Here is a 20,525-nt window from a genome sequence, read left to right on the forward strand (position 1 = left end):
CGCGCCGCTTCCAGTCCCTGGGAGAGGGGCAGGGGTGTGTGCGTGTCCGGACGGCTTGCCCACGGGCCCCTCCGCCAGTGCCCTTGCAGCACTTCCCACGCCGCTCCTCTGCCCGTCCCCGCCTACCCGGCTCTAGCCCCGACACCTCCGCGCGGAGCCGGGGGGTGGGGGAGGAGTCCTCCAGCGTGACGCCCGGGGCCCCAGCTCTTCGGGAGTCCGCCCGCCCCAGGGCCTGAGGAGGGGGCGGGGCTGCGGACTTCGGACTTCGGACTTCAGCCCGTGGACCGCCGGCTTCCGAGCGGACCAGGCGGCTCGGTGCGCAGGGGAGCGAGCCATGGCGGCGCTGCGGGGGCTCTGGCTCGAGGTGCAGGACACCTGCACCTCGCTGGGGTTGATGCTGTCGATCGTGCTGACGGTGGCGCTGGCTCGCGTGGTCCTCCGGCGGCATATGCACAGGCCCATGGCCCACACCTTTGTCTTGGAGTTTCTGGCCACCTTCCAGCTGTGCTGCTGCACTCATGAGCTGCAAGTGCTGAGCGAGCAGGAACCCACGCACCCCACCTGGCCGCTGACGCTAGTTTATTTCTTCTCTTTGGTGCATGGCCTGACTCTGGTGGGCACCTCCAGCAACCCGTGCGGTGTGATGATGCAGATGGTGCTGGGGGACATGTCCCCCGAGATAGGGGCGATGAGGCTGTTGGCTCAGCTGGTTGGTGCCCTGGGCAGCAGATACTCTATGGGCGCCGTGTGGAGCTTGGGACTGACCAGGTATCACGTCAGCGAGAGGACCTTCGCTTGCAGGAATCCCATCCACGTCGACTTGCCCAAAGCCGTCGTCATAGAGGCCATCTGCTCCTTTATCTTCCACAGTGCTTTGCTGCACTTCCAGGAGGTCCGAAACAAGCTTCGTATCCACATGCTGGCAGCACTCATCACCTTTTTGGTCTATGCAGGTTTGTTATTCCCGCAAAACACTTGGTACCTCCGGAGCCTCTATGACCTGAGGCTCTCAGTTCTTTACCAAGATATAGTTGAAACCCCCGAACCTCTGTGATGTCAGTATTACTATTACCATTCTAAACATTTTGCATCCAGTTTTTTTCAGGATAGGGCCAACATACAGATCCTTCATTCAGTGCTTTTTTGAATACCCAGAAAAAGAAGGCACTTCTGTGCTGAAACTAAGATCTCCTGAGATAATGCCAAGGGTTCAAATATCCTGCAAAGGGATTGTTTTAATGGTAGACAGGAAGATAGCTTTTCAGCTGCCTCTTTCCTCAAGCCAACCTGGTAAAGATCCTTTCTGACACTCACTGAAAAACGATCCTGACATGACTGGGTAGTAGTAAGAGTGGAGAGTAGAAATTATGTAGTTCTTTTTCGTAGTTGTTTTCCTGAAAAATTACTTAAAGTCATTTTTATCCCCTTAATTCATCTTGAGGAATAAATGAACTTTTAAGTGACTTATCAAGAAAGATGTGTTTTAAAATGAAAACTTTCTTGAAATTAAAGGTGCTTTTTAAAAACAACTCTTGAGAAATCTGTTGATTTCTTATAAACCACTTGTTTACTTTGACAAGACCTCAGATGCAAAAATAAAAGTTTAACAATGAAATGTGTCATTTTAAAAGATTACAACAAAATATCTTCATTGGGACTATATCTAAATTATAAAACATTTTGAAGGCCAGGAAATTTGTAATAAAAGTTTATCTTCTGCCCATTAAAAGTGAAACTATGAGTAGAAGCAGACCTTAAGACAAGGACTCCTAAGGTGAAAATGAAAGTTTCCAATCCATTTCCCTTTCTTTAGACCTAGTACCATTCTCTTTGTGGACAAGAATGGAAATAAATGGTATAGGCAAGAGGGCAGGATATATGCACATTTGAGGGGTTGGTGAATAGTTGCTTATTAAAGTCTTAGGTTTTGGCTAAAGCAGAAACCTCCCCCACATATGGACGGGATCATCTGTTGCAAAAAGTTATGCCACAGTTGGGGCACACTTGAGGGTACTTAGAAGTCACTAATATGGGTTGCATCAAAATAACCGATTATGTATTTTAAGATTATAGAACATAACCGTCCAGCAGTGTAGCCACAGGTTCTTTGGATGACCAATGACCAAGTGTCTGACTGTGCATTTATTGATTTAGCACCTGCACTTTGATGTGCACATGGAGGCCATTGATGTCATTGCCACTTATGTATTTATTGGCTTCCCAAATTAAAAAAAAAAAAAAGCTGTGTAATTAACATGTTAGGGCTATAAAATTGCTCATGCAGATTTCAAGCAAATCTTCCTTAACTTAGGTATGGGAGAAGTTAGCTCAATGAACAGGGTAAAAGAGAACTAATTTTTTAATTAATTCGATACTGAAAAAGTATGTTATTTTACACATTTAAGTAAGTGGCTTCTATTACAGAATGCTGTTCATTTCATTTGTAGAATCTTTATACACTTGTTTTCTGATGTAATGCCTGTCTTCCTCCACCAGACAGTAAGTTTTATAAGTAGAGAGACTAAAATTGTTTTATTCATGATAACATACAACTACTTAGCATGGTGTCACCTGGTACAAAATAAATACTCAGTAAGGATTTTTAGAATGAGTGAATGAGTTACCAAGTAGTCTATTCACTTTTAAAAATTATGCAGGAAGAAATAATACATATTTAATGTCTACGGGCTTTCAAAATAAGCATAATAAATTATCTGAAGAAATTGTAGTATTTTTACTTCATTTCATTACTTCATTCAGGAGTTGTTTTTGTATCCTTTTAAATTATGAAGAATATAGGTAAAATTATTTACCAAAGGAGAAGGGAATTAAGTCCTTTACATGTTTTCATTTTTAATACAATAACCATACGAAATAGGTGCCAATTTAAAGATGAAAAATAGATTCAAACAAAGGTCCAAAATATTGTTTTATTACGCCAGTGATAATAGAATGGTTACAAGAACAGTTTTGGAGTTGGACCATGTCCTTAGAAGAGATACTTCATTTGGCCTTCAGTTTCCTCATCTCTAAAATAAAGAATAACACTACCTATTCTGCTGTGAAGAACACAGTAACGAATTCAAGTTCTTAGTATAGCACCTGGTACAAATATTCTGGTCACTGGAAAGGGCTAGCTTCCGCTGAGAATTAGTTAATTGACATTCTGGCTTATACATGAGCCTTATGTGATTTTAAGAGAGTTATTTTGTCAGATAATTTGATTCTCTTTAGGAGTATTGAGAAACATTAGTGCCTCAAATTGCCAGACTTGGGACTTAGTCTTCTGCTGTGGTGATGTCACTCAGCTCCTGCTGTCCCTCTAGGCCTCTTCGCACTCAGGGGGCTGGATCTCCCCACTGATTCCTTGTGTTATGTCTTCTTCAACTTGTGTTATGTCTTTTCCCCTTCAAATGTCAATAAACAGTAACATTTTTCAAAGGCATTTTCTGTTAGTTCTGTGTCTGGTGCATGATTCTCACTTTCTAAATAATTCATGTTTAATTACACAAGTAATACATGACTGTGTTCTTTTTGTAAAAAGTCGAAACACTACCCTGAGACTAAAAGTGACTTTTGACTGCCATCCTCCAGCCTTGTGTGTCCCCTCTCCTTCCCTGCCTACTCTTTCCTCCAGGGTAATCCTCCTGCATGTGTGTGTCCTTTCAAACCTTTTAATGTGTGTGTATGATACATATGGATAAGACCCTTTAGAAACCATTATGTGTGTTTGTGTTAACATAAAAAGGTCCATACCTTACTTTTTGTGGGGTTTTTTGGGGGTTTTTTTTTTTTTTTGGTAGTGGTTGTTGAATGCTGTATCTTGGAAATCTATGTTAAAAGAGTTCTCTCATTATTTCAAAACCTTGAATGGTATTCCAAATTAATAATAAACTAACTTACTTAGCTGTTTTCTTATGAATGGCCCTGTAGGTTTTTCCCAGTTCTTTGCTACTGTAATTAAACTTTGTATGCAGGTATGTCTACTTGTACACGAGCAACAGTGTTTCTACAGGACAGTGGTTTTCAATAGGAAACAATTTTTCCCCCAGGGAACATGTGGCAACGTCTGGAGACATTTTTTGTTGTTACAATGGCAGGTGGGGGCGCCGAGAGGGGAACGGATATGCTGCTGGCATCTAGTGGGTAGAGGCCAGGGATGCTGGTAAACGTCCTACAATGCAGAGGACAGCTCCTACATCCGACTCATCCAGTCTAAAACGTCAAAGTCAATGCCAATGGCAAATGCTTTAGGCTTCATTAACACAGAAGCTGCTCCTGAGAATGCATTTCTATATCAGTTAACTATTGCTGTGTAACAAACCACCCCAATCTTTAAAATGACAATAATTTATTATTTTTCATGATTCTGAGGGTTAGAAAGAAAACTCTGAGATCAGGTAGCTGGTCAATTGTTGTGGCTGGAAGAGCCACAGTGGCCTCACGCATGAGTCTGCTATTTGGTACTATCACCCCAGGTGCCCCAGTTCTCCTTTATGTGGCCTCATCCCCCAGCAGCATAGATCAGCTTACGGACATGGTCACAGCGTTGTTCTAAGAAAGCAAAAAGTGGCGGCTGACGGGTTTGTTGAGACCTGAACCTGGAACTCACACAGCGTCACTCATATTCAGAATTCACATAGCATCACTTCTGCTGCATTCTGTCTATGCAAGTCACAAAGCCAGTCGACATTCAAGAGAGGAGAAATAGACTCTACCTCTTGGTAGGAAGGGCAGCTTCCACCAAGTCACACTGAGCAGAACTGGTGATGTGAGGACTCGAAGGTAAAGGGAGTGAAGTAGTGTAAGTTTCAGGATGGTACAAGACTGACTGATAGCGTTCTTAGGCATATTGGGAAGTCTGGCTTTGGAACACCAAAGTAAACTAATTATGAGGGCGATGGTTCAGTCTGCTTTCAATGATAGATGCAAAAAAAAAAAAAATCACAAGTTGCTAATTATATTATCATAGCACATATTACATTATATTGTAAAGGTCTGTGTGAGCCCTTATCTTTCTGCCCACAACGTGCAGGGAGGAACTCAATAATTTTTCTTTTGTGGAATTGAACTGAAATGACCCCACTGCCAACCAAACAATTCTGTTGGCCCTTGGCAGTGGCAGATTGAACATTCCAGGATTTGACTAATTTTTTATAAAGATTTCATTTATTTATTTTTAGAGAGAGGAAAAAGGAGGAAGAGAGGGAAAGAAACATCAGTGTGTGGTTGACTTTCTCATGCCCCCGACTGGGGACTTGGCCTGAAACCCAGGCATGTGCCCTGACTGGGAATCAAACTGATGACCCCGTGGTTCGCAGGCAGCACTCAATCCACTGAGCCACACTAGCCATAGCCAAGATTTGGCTATTTGAGAATGATTCTGAAGGTCCATGGTGTGATGTAATTTTTAACTGCTAAGGCATGAACATGAATCATGCTGTGAGACTAGTGTGCTAGAAGAAAACTCTTGGCTATCCAGTGGACTCGGTTCATTGCTCAACATCTTCTCGTCAACAGAGCTTCAATATTTTCAGCATATCAGGTGTGCAATCTCAGTGAAATCTTACAAAAGGGTCGTTTAATTTCCAATTTTACTTGCTGCATTAACATGGTATGGTGTGTGTCAATATAAAATCTGTGAAGATCTTGGGCTCTATCGCTGTGGCTGAGTCAGGGGCAGATGTGTGTACCTAAGCTTCCACATGGAAGGACCACCAGAAATGTCGCTGTCTCAGGGATAATCTTAGGGTGTGTTTTGAAAAGCTGAGCCACAGCCCTGGTGAGCACTGTTGTACAGGCTCTCCTGCCTTTCTTTTCTTGCTGTGTAGCCAGAACTATTAACGTGCAAGCCCCATGTCAGAGATACCCTAGGTGCAGAGGTGGACCATGAATACTGAAATGCAGTCAACTGTTAGAATTTATGCTTATCATTCATGGCTAGTCAGTCACTTCTTTGTAAAAAAAATTTTGAAACCACTTTACTGAGGTATAATTTCCATACCATTCAGTTATTTCTTCAGGGTTCTCTTGATAAGTAAAAATGGAGCCAGTGATAATGCTGTGGTCCACTTTACTTTTTGTTTTCAACACAAAGGTAGGCTATGCTCAAGAGGAACCTGGGGTATTGTATCCATTTTTAAATACATTTTCATTTTATTTTTATTCATTCATTTAAATTGATCAGTGTTAAGGGCAGCCAAATCTCCTGTTTCAGAGAGCCTTATCGAAACAATAGAGCGGATTCACTGTGCATGTGCATTTTACAATAATATCCAGGTAAAGCACTGGATTAACGTTCTTAATGTCCTTTGTATTTTTTTTTGCACTGGACATACTATAATCTATACTCTACTTTTATACTCCATAATATGCCAGGTGATTCTGCAAGAAAGATCAAAGAATACAGTCAACCCCTGTATTTAGAACCCCATGGGTTATGAATCCATGGATTCCGAATCCACAGATTCAAGCAACCATGGATCAAAACAATTCTTTTTGTTGTTGAGCTTTGTGCATTCATTGGTTGATTCTTGTATGTGCCCTAAACGGGGGATCGAACACGTAACCTAGGTGTATCAGGGCGACGCTCTAACCAATGGCCAAGCCGAGCTACTTGGCCAAGACAATCAAAAATATTCTTAAAAAATGTTACATTGTTGCTGACATGTACTATGTAGGTAGGCCTTATGATGGCTGTGTCTGTATTGAATATGTACATTTTATATTGTCATTATTCCCTAAACAATAAACAATTATTTACATAGCATTTACATTGTATTAGGTATTAGAAGTAACCTTGAGATGATTTAAAGCAGGGGTGTCCAACCCGCGACCCATGAGCCACCTGCAGCCCAGGATGGCTGTGAATGCGGCCCAACACAAAATCGTTAATTTACTTAAAACCTTTTTTTTTTGCTCATCAGTTTTCATTAGTGTTTGTGTATTTAATGTGTGGACCAGGACAACTTTTCTCCTCCCAGTGTGTCCAACCTTTTGGCATCTCTGATTTAAATTTTATAGGAGAATGTGAATATATGTGTGTATATATATAGATATATATGTTATGTGTACTTGCTATGCCATTTTACATAAGGGACTTGAACAATTCTGGAGTTTGGTATCTGCAGGGGCCTGGAACCAACTCCTCTCACCCCCAGATACCCAGGGATGACTGTACTTGAGTATGTAAAGCAAAAGTCACATTTAGTAACCCCTTTATTTTCAGTTACAAGAGAATGTAAGATACACTCTGCTTAAAATGTATTACAGGAGGAAGTCTAACAGGAGCTATATTTAACCCAGCTTTGGCACTTTCACTACATTTCAAGTGTTTTGATGAAGCATTCCTTCAATTTTTTATAGTGTATTGGCTGGCTCCTTCTTTAGGTAAGCATATTTTTATTTAATATGATTGAAAGATGAGTTTATCTTAAAATATGATATGGAATGTCTCTGTAACATGTCAATTTTCAAAGCCAGAGTACCGACAAAAAAGAAAATGAAAAAGGTACTTAACATGCCTGAAATAACAGCTTATCTTGTGTAGTATCCTTTAAAACTGTTTTTATCTTCAAAGAAACAAAAATGTCTAGTTAAGTGTAGTCAGTTTCAAGTATGATACCACTTTGAAAAACCCTCAGATAGGAGGGCAAAAAAAAGTGAGGAATGATTCATTCCATCAAAACATAATCTTTTTTCGTTAAAGGAATTAGTTTTTTCAAATTTGTGAGGTCCATATAAAATACCATTTAGTTCATTTGACTCATTTTGCAGAAAAGCAAAAATGAGTCTCATAAATCAGTGTGTACCGGTAACAAGCATAGTTTTAAAATCTGTAAGATTCATTCCTGTTACTTCTACTGGGATAGGCCAAATAACACAAAAAGTTAAAAAAAAAATCCAGTGGTACCTCAGTACTCGCCATTAATTCGTTCTGGGACTCTGGATGAGGACTGAGACCGATGAACGCTAAATGATGAAGCATTTTCTCTTGCGGGGCGGTGCTGTGACTCATACAAGTTTTAGCAAATGCTGAGTGCCGAAACATTTTCTTCTCATCAAAATGTGACACGTACAGAAGCGGACGAGTACCGAGGTATGACTGTAACTGTGGTCATAATGTGCATTTCTTTATATAAGTTACCAGCATTTCTTGATTCTACTTAGTCATTTGTTTTAAGCCTGATTATAATTCATAATTATAAGTGAATATGAGGATGCCTGGCTTTCTATTAGTTCATCCTTTTTATCTACAGCATTTTTTTCCTTGTTACTCATTTCTGACTATTTTTAAGGGTACGTATAGAAGGGAACGGGGGCATAACAGGTTTGAATAGCCATCACACTTTGCGCTCCTGCCCTTTACCTTCCATTCCTTTATTTAGTATCTACTATGTTCAATAATAATATATGCAGGTCTAAATATGAAGAGTGTCAGAGAATACCTGCAGTTTAAAATGCTAATAATAATGGTGCCTTTTTTTAGTTCAATAGATTGCCAGGGTTTTCCCAATAACAACTACTTTAACAATAAATTTTCTATTTTTGAATTTAAGTTAAAAATGTCACTGTAGTTAATGAAGAAATTAAAAAGGTCACTTATCGGCCAGGTCTAGTGATAGTTTCTATGTGGAAAAATCTCTAATATGTCTTATTTGAAATCAAACATATATTATTAACATATGCATATCCGTTAGTGTTCCGACTACAATATCAACAACAGGCCATGATACTAAGGAATTATTTCTTTCATTACTTGAAAGAACACTGAAAAGTAGGCCTTTCCAGAAGAATTTTATAAGAAATCAGAAGTAATGGCACTCTCCCTGACATTTTGACATTTTACTTTAAACACACGTTTTTCAAGCCTAGCTACTCAGTATCTTCTTCCTGAAGAATAGGCTGGAAAAAAGAAATCTCATGATAGATAAAAAAAAAGAAACAATCATCTCTAACCCCTTTAGAAAGTATACAGACTAGAGAGTAGCAGGGAGGGAAAACAGGCTATGCTTCATGTTCCAAACAAGGAAGTACTATCGTTTATGGCCATTACCAGAACATTTTTAAAGAACTACTTATCCAAAAACATCCCAAACAAAAAACAAATATATTTTTATCCATCTCTTTGCTTCCTATTTAGGGAATCTTTTAAAACTGGAATTGGGATTAACTTTTTTTTCTAACTAGTATGGCCCTACCTAGCTTGTTGAAAATAAGCATTCAAAGATTCTTAGTTGGCCTAAAGACCTCCTAGCTTAATACATTCAACATAAAATTCCTGTTGTAGTTTTTGGTTTAAAGAGGCATGTTCTCATAATTTTCAAAGAGATTTATGAATGATAAGCAATACAGGAATCCGTCCATATGTGAATAAATGGCGGCCTTGATAATACTGAATTCTAGCTTACAATGAATTTTATCATATATTGAAGTTACATTGCCACTGGAAAAAGAAAATCGCCTCAAATGAAATAAGACCATAATTAAACTCTAAGAAAGATGGGAAATATAAGAAATAATATTTTTACAAGAGTCATTCAAAGGGCTATTCAAAACAAACCAACCCCTGTTAAAACTACAGTAGGCAAGACGGGAGTGAGATGGACTAGTTCCTAGAGAGTGATCTTATTTCCTTTTCTGACCAGGTAGGGAGCAGACTGTTCTTGGAAACCATAAACCTTGTTCGTTTCTGTTTCTCTTCATAGCAGATGTTGTAATTCCTTTAATGCTCCCTGCCATCTCCTCAAAATTAATTTAAAATGTTATACATGGGGCTATAAGGCTGTATATAAAATTAATTCTCTAATTTACACCTTTCACAGAATGCATATTAGCAAATTACCATATGCATATATGAAATGGAAATTCCATTTTAGGAAAAAGTTTTAAATATAATGTCTTACTTCCTAGCTCTGACTTTATAAAGAAAATGTCAAAGTTGGTCAATCCGTTTACAGGGATGGTCTCTGACATTATTTTCATTTCAAGCCTTCGGTTGCAAACAGACTCATCTTTTAAAAATGTTAAGCTATCCAAATGCTAGTTAAAGCTTCAGGTTTCCTATTGTTACCAAACAAGGGTAAATATCAAATCTGCATGTGACAAAAATTCACTCTTAATCCTAGTTTAAACTGACCTAGAACTTTAAACCTAAGTACGTTAAGATAAACACATTAACTATTGGAGATTTCCCGTTCAAGACAGTGTGATTTGGGCCCTGTGGCTCACTCAGCAACATCCCTGGTTCCTACTGACAACTCAACCATGCTAGACTTGTCTGGTGTGACCTCAAGGTGAAGATTTACTAATATGTGATTTTTCCCCATATTTAAGATTTAAAATTTCAGTATTAACCAAAATTTTATTTAAGTATTTTGCTTGATATAGCTTTAAAAGCTATTAATGGTTAAAATTAATAGAAAAAAAAAGAGAAGAGATAAAGTAATCTAGCCTATTGTTCTTTTTTGAGCATTGCAAGTGAAAACTCAAGGGTGCTTTCAGCTGCTTTATTCTCCCAGTGCATCCCCGGGGGCCTGGGAGAGAGGGTTGCCATTTTAAAGAAGAGCAAACGCAGACCAAAGCTTCTCACTCAGCAAGTCAGTAATGGAGCCAGAACTAGAACTCCAAATACTTCGGTTTTGTTTATTCTTTAAATAAATGTTTAGCTCTTACTGGTTTTACCAAGTACATACTGTTTTTAAGGATTCATGGTTGAAGAAAAACAATGTGAGAATTAGATTTAGAAAATATCTACATTTCATGTGGAATTGATGTAACTAATTTTGTTTTTATTGTATTTTATTTTTCAGGCATATTGTTGATGATTTTGATGTTCAGCTTTTTCCTTCCCTGGCTGCATAACAACCATACAACTAATAAAAAGGAGTAACTATTCCAAAAGACTCAGACTAAATAACAAGACAGTCAAGCTGGATGTGATAAAAGATTTTATTACCTCATAGTCAACACACTGGCTGCACTGGATTCATTAATGTTGGTTTTCTTTGAGGAAGCTGCCTTAGTTTTCATCACTGGGACTTAAAATTACTGTGCAAATGAGGTACCGTGTTTCTCAGTTAAGACTTGTTCTTCTGAGTGTGTATTAAATGCTGCTAGAAAAGGCTCACTACATTAAATATAAATCTCAAGTAATAATTACTAATTTTGATGAGGACAAAAAAGTGAGTACAGGGTGAGAAGGGAAAGGAAGGTGACGGTAGACCCCAAGAAAGAGTATGTATATCATGTGTCTCTTGAATGAAGAGAATTTTTAACCAAAGTACAACTAGTCATGCTTACAGGACAGAGAGACGATACTTTTCAGCCAGCACCTCACGCAATGATACCCAGTGTCATCTTTCAATAGGAAAGTTGCTTTTGGAAGCAGATTATATATCTACTTGTACTCACTGGGTTTTTTACATTTTAAGTATATTCTAATCTAAAATATTTTCTCTAAATAGAGACTCACTAGCTTTAGCAAGCTGTTATTCTTTAATAGGACATAGTCAAACAAAGCACCCAGAGTCAGGAGGTTAGCTTTTCACACTCTTATTTGATCCTTATCAAAGTAGGTAGGGCATGTATTTTTAATCTGTTCTACAGATAAGGAAACTAAATCTAGGGCGGAGTTTGCCGCCCTGTCCAAGGTCAAATACAGCCAAATACTCTCTTTAGGACTTCTACTTAATACAAAAAATCTTTTCGATCAATATGACTAAAGAAAAATTGAAGATTTTGAAGACACATTAAACATCTTCGTAATGTTAACATTTGTCTAGGAATTAGCTGTTGTTGTTTTTTTTATTTTTAAGGCTTAAAGAACCTTCAAATTTTCGTCTATTAGAAGCTTTCCTTTATTGTATAAAGTCTACTTTATTAAAAGTTCAGGCCATAAAAGTCAGGTGTGTTTTTCTTCAAAGGCAATTCCATTATCAGGATTAGAATTGAAGAAAAAAAATATGGGGTGAAATAAAATCTGTCTGAGCAATACTCAATTAAGCAAGTGATAACTTGCCAGGTAATTTAAGCGCTGCTTGGTGATCAGCTTCTAGATAGTTCTCTTTACACCTGCAGACTAGACTGCGCAGCTGGCTACCCAACAAGGCAGCCAGCCAGTTTGACTATCACGGACTTACAAATACATACCATAGTAGTTTCTGTTTTAAAAGCAGAGTTCTTAAAATTGTGAGGATGGCTAAATGCAGTCTCTCACGTTTTACTTAAAAAACAAAAAGCTAGTATTTTAAGTCCCTTTCACATAAAAATTCAGTATTCTCTTGCAAAATATCAAAAAAAGATCTAGCAATGCTAGGTCTATATTCTGCCATGGAAGTAACACAAAGTGGTTGTTCCCCTTAAAATGGCCCTTTTGGCCATGGCCTGCATGGCTTGGTTGGGTGCCGTCCAGCAAAGCGAAAGGTCGCTGGTTTGATTCCTGGTCAAGGAACACACCTGGGCAGTGCATTTGGTTCCCTATTAGGGTGCGAACAAGAGGCAACTGATCAGTGTTTCACTCTCACATCGATGTTCCTCTCCCATTTTCTGTCCCTTCCCCTTTCTCTATAAAAAACTTTTTTTAAAATGAAAGGGTCCCTTTGCCACTCTCCATCTTCCAAATGTGAAGCTGTTTCACCACTATCATGGCTGTTTTTCTTAGACTTTTAAAAAATGCATGTCTCTCTCATGAGGACTCTGTGGTTTAATAAAAATGAGTATTAATTTGTAAAAACACCTACCCCTCTAAACTTCACTTGTATTTGAGTTTGTGACTTTTTAAAAAATATTTTATTGGTTAGTATTTTTTTTTTTTATTGTTCAAATACATTTGTCTCCATTTTCCTGCCACCACTTTCCCTTGACCCCCCTCACCCCCCACCCTCAATCCTTCCCCACTTTGGCTTTGTCCCTGGGTCCTTTATACATGTTCCTTGGCTTGACCCTTCTCCTTCTTTTCCCCATTACTAGCCACCTCCCTCCCCTCTCATTGTTGTTTTTTCTTCCAATGTTGCCGGTTATATTTTCCTTGTGTTTTATTGATTAGGTTCCACTTATAGGTGAGATCATATGGTATTTGTCTTTCACCCTCTGGCTTATTTTGCTTAGCATAATGCTCTCCAGTTCCACCCATGCTGTTGTGAAGGGTAGGAGTTCTTTCTTTCTGCTGGGTAGTATTCCATTGTGTAAATGTACGTTTTTTGATCTGAGTTTGACTTCTGATGACACTGCTTTTCCTGAATCCCTCTCAAGTGGTGGCATTTTCTCTACCCCCCCCCACCCCCCGGTACAACTGGGCCTGGAGTTGGAACAGGTTCCTTTCTCCTTGTTGCTGCTTCCCATCTAATCTCTCCTGCTCCCTATTAAAAACATGGCATCAGACCATGGCATCTGGCATCTGCCACCTGGGAACGTCTTACTGCAGTTATCTACTGTATAGTCCTCTCAATTCCTCCTTGTTCTTTTTTTTTGTTTCTTTAAAGATTTTATTTATTTTTAGAGATGGGAAGAGAGGGAGAAAGAGAGGGAGAGAAGCATCAGTGTGTGGTTGCATTTTGTGCACCCCCAGCTGGAGGCCGGACCTGCAACCCAGGCATGTGCCCTACACTGGGAATTGAACCGGTGACCCTTTGGTTCGTAGGCCAGTGCTCAATCCACTGAGCTACACCAGCTACCTCTTGGTTCGTAGGCCAGTGCTCAATCCACTGAGCTACACCAGCTACCTCCTTGTTCTTTTAATAACTTAGTTCCTGTCTTTACTCTCACTCTCTACAATACTACTCAGTTATAGTTCTTGGTGATTTCAATACCTATACAGATGATGCTTCTAGTGTTTTGGTCTCTTAGTATGTTGGCTGGACTGAAAGGTTCAATTTTTTCTATTCTGTCTTAGTTACAACTTTGGTCATAACCTTGAACTTGCCATTACCAATAACTCAGTCTCCTCTATGATCTCAAACACCTCATTCTCCAACACTAACCCCTTTTTCCAGCTCAAGAACATTCTCTCCAATGATTCCTTGACCCCCAGGGGGACTTTTGTCCACCGATACCACCTCTTTTTCACATCTCTCACTCCTCAGGTATTCTCTTCTCCTAAAGTAGTTTAAATTACACACTTGCATACAATCTTTACTTCCGTATTCCTCTATTTCTTCATCATACCCAGATGGCTAAGCCACATTTCTCCTTGGTTGTCTAATACCACACGGTGGTACTGTACGTGCAGTTCTACTTCACTCAGACTGCACGGCTTACCCATTCTATTGAGGGGTACTCTAGTTATTCACTATGAAAACACTAATCCAGTAAACATCCTTGTGTGTGTCTCCTTGTGTATACATGCTTCTCTAGGGAGGTAGGCTCTCATACTTATCATTATGGCCTACTAGCAGAGTTTGGTCCAAGCCTCCATCTTTTCTCTTGCCTAGATTACTGCAATAACTTCCTGTTTCTATTGCCTGAGCAATCATGTTAAAACAATCAAGTCATTACATAGCTTCCTACTTCAGACATAAAGCATGTATTCCTCCAGTTAATTATTATAACACTGTAGGTAACTGGTAGTACAAATTATTAATGTGTTGGGAAAAACTGCCCATCAACCAGTGGGACTTCTGGGTCACTACCCTATTTAGCAATTGTGAGCTAGTTCACATTATTCAAAAAACATGCTGTAGCAGACCAGGCTCGTGTGGCTCAGTGGATTGAGTGCCGGCCTGGGAACCAAAGGGGTCACTAGCTCGATTCCCAGTCAAGGCACAAGCCTGGGTTGTGGGCCAGATCCCCAGTAGGGGGCGCGCAAGAAGCAATCACACATTGATGTTTCTCTCCCTCTTTAAAAAAACAAAACAAAAAAACATGCTGTAGCAGGCCCTGGCTGGGTAGCTCAGTTGGTTAGGGCATCATTCCAGTAAGCTAAGGTTGTGGGTTCGATCCCCAGTCAGGGCACAAAACAGCAGCCACCAATGAATACATAAGTGGAACAAACTGATCGATCGATCTCTCTCCCCAAAATCAACTAAAAAGAAAACATGCTACAGCAAAACTGTACTTGAATGCTAGGGCTAGAATAACTACACTTTAAATCACTGTACATAATGAATAATTTTCCTTGCTTCTAAAAGTGTACAAGATTCCAGAACTTCTTACGGAAATATTTTTCAGCTTAAGCACATGTTCAGGTAATTATTTTGTAGCTTTACTACAACTACAATATAAGTCCCAGATTCTAGGCTTCTTCTATTTGTTGTAGTAGCTTCTTAACTGGTCTCTCTGTCTTTAGCCTTCTTCCTTGACATTCTACATACTCAAGTTGTCCAGACTTGTGTCCTGACCTACCATTTCAGGCCCCTACACAGGAACCTGCAATGGCTCCCATAATACCCCCTGACCCCCAATAACAGCTCTTAATACTCTAAAATTGCCTGTTTCCTAGCTTGAACAGTTTGAAGCAAGGACTGCTTCTTCTTAAGATGTATACCCACCAGCAAATAACAGGCACACAAAAAGAATTAAAAGCCCCCTACCAATCCAAAATACAGTACTTTCCATTCCTTCACAATTTCCTCTCACTGTAGCCAGTCAGTCTTCTCAATATACACTTGCTACAACACTCCTAGTTGTCCTAAAGTCCATGCTTACTCTAGCCTCTGAGCCCTTCTTTTACCATCAAAGGTGGCAAATCCCAAATTGCAAAATCACCTTGGGAAAGATTAAAAATAAGCAAACTTCAAATGCCCAAACGTTAATCCCATTACTTAAACTAGTTAACAGAAATGTGTACATGTTAACAGTTCAAAAGTCTAAGTCTCTCCTCTTGAAGAGGATTATGACCTTGGAGATCATGAAATGATTTCTGAACTAAACAGAAAAAGCTAAGACTGATAAATATGACATTATTAAACTTCATGCTTTTAAAAGACATCAAACAAAATGAAAGGGCAGGTCATGGACTAGGAGATTAGTATCTAGAATATAGTACAAAGGAAGATCAGTAAGAAAAAAAAACTACTAAAAAAAGTCAGCTGTACAAGCAGGAAGGTGTTCAATTTCAGTAGGAACATGGAAACTATAATCATAATGAAATATTCTCTTCATACTCATCAGATGGGCAGAAATTAAGATGTCTGGAAATACCAAAAGTTGGCGAGGATACAAAAAGCAATGAATCATATTCCCTAATAAGATTCATTGGAAGTGTAAGTGTAAATTGGAAGTGGTGGAAGTATAAATTGCCACAATCTTTTCAGTGACCAGGTAAGCAAAATCTAGGAACGTTAAAGGTTTACTTAAGTAGCTTTAACTGAAACTTTTGTTTCTGGGATTAGGAGAAATGTTTGTGGGTCCCGACGGGAAACATCCTTATCATAGACATAATGAATGTAAGCTACTGTGAAGGAGAAATGCACACCAGTGCATAAGACATGCACAAGAATGTTCACTGCAGCGCTGCTTTAACAATGAGTAACGGGAACCTTACATGCCCATCAAGAGGATGGATGAACTGTGCTGCCTGTATCAACTTGGATAAAACTCTCAAAAAACAGAAGGGTTCAACAAATAAGTTTCAAAACACAGAACCTAATCCCATAGTGTTTATAGGATACATACATATGTGGCAAAAATACAAACCAGATTTATGATAAATAACAAATTTGGGATAGTGGTGACCTCTGAAGAGGAAGGGACTGGGATCGGGAAAATACAAAAAGGGAGCTTCAGTTGTATTTCTCTATTTCCTTACCGCATGTGAATATATGGGCATGTGTTTCATTTACTATGCCAAAAATATTGCAGAACATATAAAAATAGGTAATAATAAACTTTCCCTTTACCTGACTTAGTGCAGTTTTGCATTTAAACTGTAAATGATCATTATAATTTTTTAAGTTCTTTGAAACTCTTAAGATATATAGCCCAGTTTCCTATTCCTCAGGTTAAAAAAAAAAAAAAAGACTACTGAGGGATGTACTGGTTTTCTAATGCAGCTGTAACCAAGTACCACAAACTGGGTGGTTTAGAATAACAGAAATTAGCCCTGGCTGGTGTAGCTTTGGGGATTGAGTGCCAGCTTGTGAACTGAAAGATCACCAGTTCGATTCCCAGTCAGGGCACCTGCTTGGGTTGAAGGCAGGTCCCCAGTTGGGGTCGTGCAAGAGGCAACCAATTGACGTTTCTCACATCGATGTCTCCCTTTTCCCTCTCTCCAAAAGTAAATTTAAAAATAAAACAAACAGAAATTAACATTGTCTCACAGTTCCAGAGGCCAGAGGATCAGGACCAAGGTGTCAGCAGGCCGATGCTCCCTCTAAAGGTTCTAGGTCTGTTCCAGGCCTTAGTTTCATGGTAGCCTCAGGCATTTCTTGGCTTACAGACCCGTTACTATAGCCTTCCATCTTCACATGACCTTCGCTCTGTTCATATCTGCCCATTTCCAAATTCTCCCTTCTTAGGACACCAGCCAAATGGATTAGGGCCCATCCTAATGATTTCATTTCAATTTGACTACCTCTGTAAAGACCCTATTTCCAAATAAGGTCACATTCTGAGGTACTGGAGTTAGGACTTTTAACATCTTTTGGGGGAGATGAAATTCAACCCACAAATAGGAGGAAAAAAACCTCAGTCTCCCTTCTTCCCATCTCCCACAAACAACTTATAACCATTTTCTTCAGTTCTTCCAGAGATATTGAATCACAAGCACAATACAAATAATCCCACTATAACCTCCAGCCCCAGATCTTCTATATAAATATCCTTGCATCTTGATTTTTTCATTTACTGTATCTTGGAGCTTATTTAGTATTGGTACCTAATTTTTTTAAGGGACAGTTTTCCACTGTACAGAGGTACTGTAAATTGACCCATGCCTAATTATAAACACTGAGGTTGTTTTCAGTCTTTTGCTTTTATAAATAAAATTGCAATTAATATCCTTGCATATACCTTTTCTTAATGTGCAAATTTATCGATGGAATTAATTTGAATGGATTTTCTAGGTCAAAGAATATGTGCCTTTTTAACAAATAGTGTGTCCTTCAGTTTTTATTAAAAACTTTCTTCACTTTTTAATATACAACCCCAATTTAATAAAGTTCTTTTTTAAGATTTGGGGTTGCAGGAGGGAGCTATACATTTTTTTGCAAACCAGCATCCAAGCACCCTTCCTATCTGAGAATCTGGGCAGGGGCAGTGCCCTCCCCCAACAGAAGCTGATCGGGCCAGACACAGTGCCAGCCGGGACTTCGTGGTGACTCAGAGACATGGGGCGACTTAAGAAATGTTTAACAGCAACAGAGGAATCATTACATCTTACATTAACCACTCCTGGTTTCTACCCTTTTTATGAGCTTGGTTTATTTCAGTTTTCCTGTCCATTTGTGAGCTACCAGATAGGCTTCTAGTAAATTTTCTCTGCTTACATTAACCAGGTTTGGATTTATTTACAACCAGAATTTGGACTGATAATTTTGGTCACACTTTTATGAACATAAATTGCTTCACTATCCTCATATTTGCACCTCATATAAAGGATTACTGTATTTTAGATAATGTATATTTGCTTTTCTTCATTATTCTATCAGCTATTTGCTGCTGTTACTTATAATGCCTGACACAACCATTCCTTCCTCCTTTTCTAACCTGCTGCATGCCTAGAGGCTAGATGGTCAGGCACACTGGACCTGTTTGCAGAGCAGGAGAGAGACTTGCAGCACAGGTCTGAGTCCTATGAGAAAAATGCAGACTTCACCACATCTATTTTAATTGCTCGGTGGATTTTTAAATTTCAGCCTTCTCAGATATGATGTAAGCAGTGAGTTACTGTTATTGTAGCTTCTTTCTTTTATAAAAAGTAATTACTACTACTGGTAGTAATTAACATTTACTGACCCTTTTATAGTATAGGGGTGGCCTATGTGTTATATTCCTCTGCTGCTGTCAGACTGAGTATATTAGTGATTCATATAATCTTCAAAATAATAAAAAAAGAAGTCAGAGTTAGTTAACCTGTTTACACTTTTTAAATTGAATTTATTGGGGTGATACTGGCTAATAAAATTATATAGGTTTCAGGTACACGATTCTATAATACATCATCTTTACATTATATCGTGTGTTCACTGCTCCAAGTCTCCTCCATCACCACTTACCCCCCTGTACCCTCTTCTACCTCCCCTCACCCCGCCTTTCCCTCTTGTAGTCACCATGCTGTCACTGTGTCTATGAGGCTTTTCTTTGCTTAATCCCTTCATCTTTTCCACCCAGCCTTCAACCCCCTTCCCCTCTGACAGCTGCCTGTATACGCTTCTATGTAGCCTTCTTATCCCCCGATTACATATCTCTATTTTATCTTCCTAAAATTATACTAAAAACAAAAAATAATTGTTAAAAAAGTGAACAAAAACTATGTTCATTGCTCTCCCAAAAGGTTTTGATTTCTCATCTAAAATTATGAATTCCCCTAAATTACATATTGGTTTTATTTATGTATATGTGAGCAGACAAGAGTGAGATGCTAGCAAAAATGTTCCTGTGCCCTAGTCGGTGTGGCTCAGTTGGTTGGATTGTTGTCCTGTAAACCAAAAGATCACGGGTACGATCCCCAGTCAGGGCACATGCCTGGGTTGCGGGTTCAGTCTCTGGTCAGGGCGCATACAAGAGGCAACCAGTAAGTATTTCTCACGCTGATGTTTCTCTCCCTCTACCTTCCTCTCCCTCTAGAATTAGTAAGCGTGTCCTTGGGTGAGGATGAAAAAAAAAACCAAAAAACAGTAATAAAAAGTTTCTGTTTCAGCTCTGGCAAGGATGACAATAATTCTATTAGAATCCTCATAAGGGACTGGCTTAGAATTAAATTACTATATATTAGCCACAGAAGATAGGTACCAGATGTAGGTTTACCCATTCTACAAATACTTTTAAAATGAAATTTGCATGGGAATTAGCTATATAGTAGTGCTACCATCTGAAATCCTGCAGATAAACCAAATGCTATCTAAATATCTCTTTTAACAATGAATAATCACACTTGTCTTTTTTCTAAAAGTAAAGGACTATATAATATGATCACCTGTGCATAATTTCTCTTTAATACTGGCAAAGATCCTAACAAGATATCAAAATACATAATCTACAAAGATTTAGACAAGCTTAATTTGAAAAGTATCACTATCTGACAAACTAAGCTGAAGGAGGAAGAAACCCACTGGAACCATATTTTAATGAATACATTTTAAAAATGAAAGAATCTAGAGCAGATGACCACTAACCGTAGCCATTAGGGCTATTTTAGACGGCTCACATTGTGGATGGAAAATGTGCCTTTCTTTAAATTTTCTCTATGTCAAGAAACAAAACAATTCTAGCAACTCTAAAATTAAGCTCAAATAGAATCAAGAAATGTTGGCTTGCTGATCACTATGAATTTCACTTTTTAAGTCTGACCTAATATCTTTTTCCCACCTTCTCCTATTTTTTCAAAGCTATGGTTTCAACTGACTAGTGTTATAAAATGTTAAAGCTGA

General features: G+C 38.9%; 1 protein-coding gene across 1 annotated transcript; it reads left to right on the forward strand.

Moving 5' to 3' along the window:
* Window positions 1–312: 312 nt before the first annotated feature.
* Window positions 313–11,938, forward strand: AQP11 (aquaporin 11). The gene is made up of 3 exons (XM_054576160.1): window positions 313–953; window positions 7,273–7,389; window positions 10,812–11,938. The coding sequence occupies exons 1-3, from the start codon at window positions 335–337 to the stop codon at window positions 10,889–10,891; spliced, it is 816 nt and encodes a 271-aa protein (XP_054432135.1). The 5' UTR covers window positions 313–334; the 3' UTR covers window positions 10,892–11,938.
* Window positions 11,939–20,525: the final 8,587 nt, after the last annotated feature.

The sequence above is a fragment of the Pteronotus mesoamericanus genome, unplaced genomic scaffold (genome assembly GCF_021234165.1).
Source record: "Pteronotus mesoamericanus isolate MK-2021 breed Mesoamerican mustached bat unplaced genomic scaffold, CSHL_Meso_final contig_33, whole genome shotgun sequence".
In the NCBI taxonomy this organism is placed as follows: domain Eukaryota; kingdom Metazoa; phylum Chordata; class Mammalia; order Chiroptera; family Mormoopidae; genus Pteronotus; species Pteronotus mesoamericanus.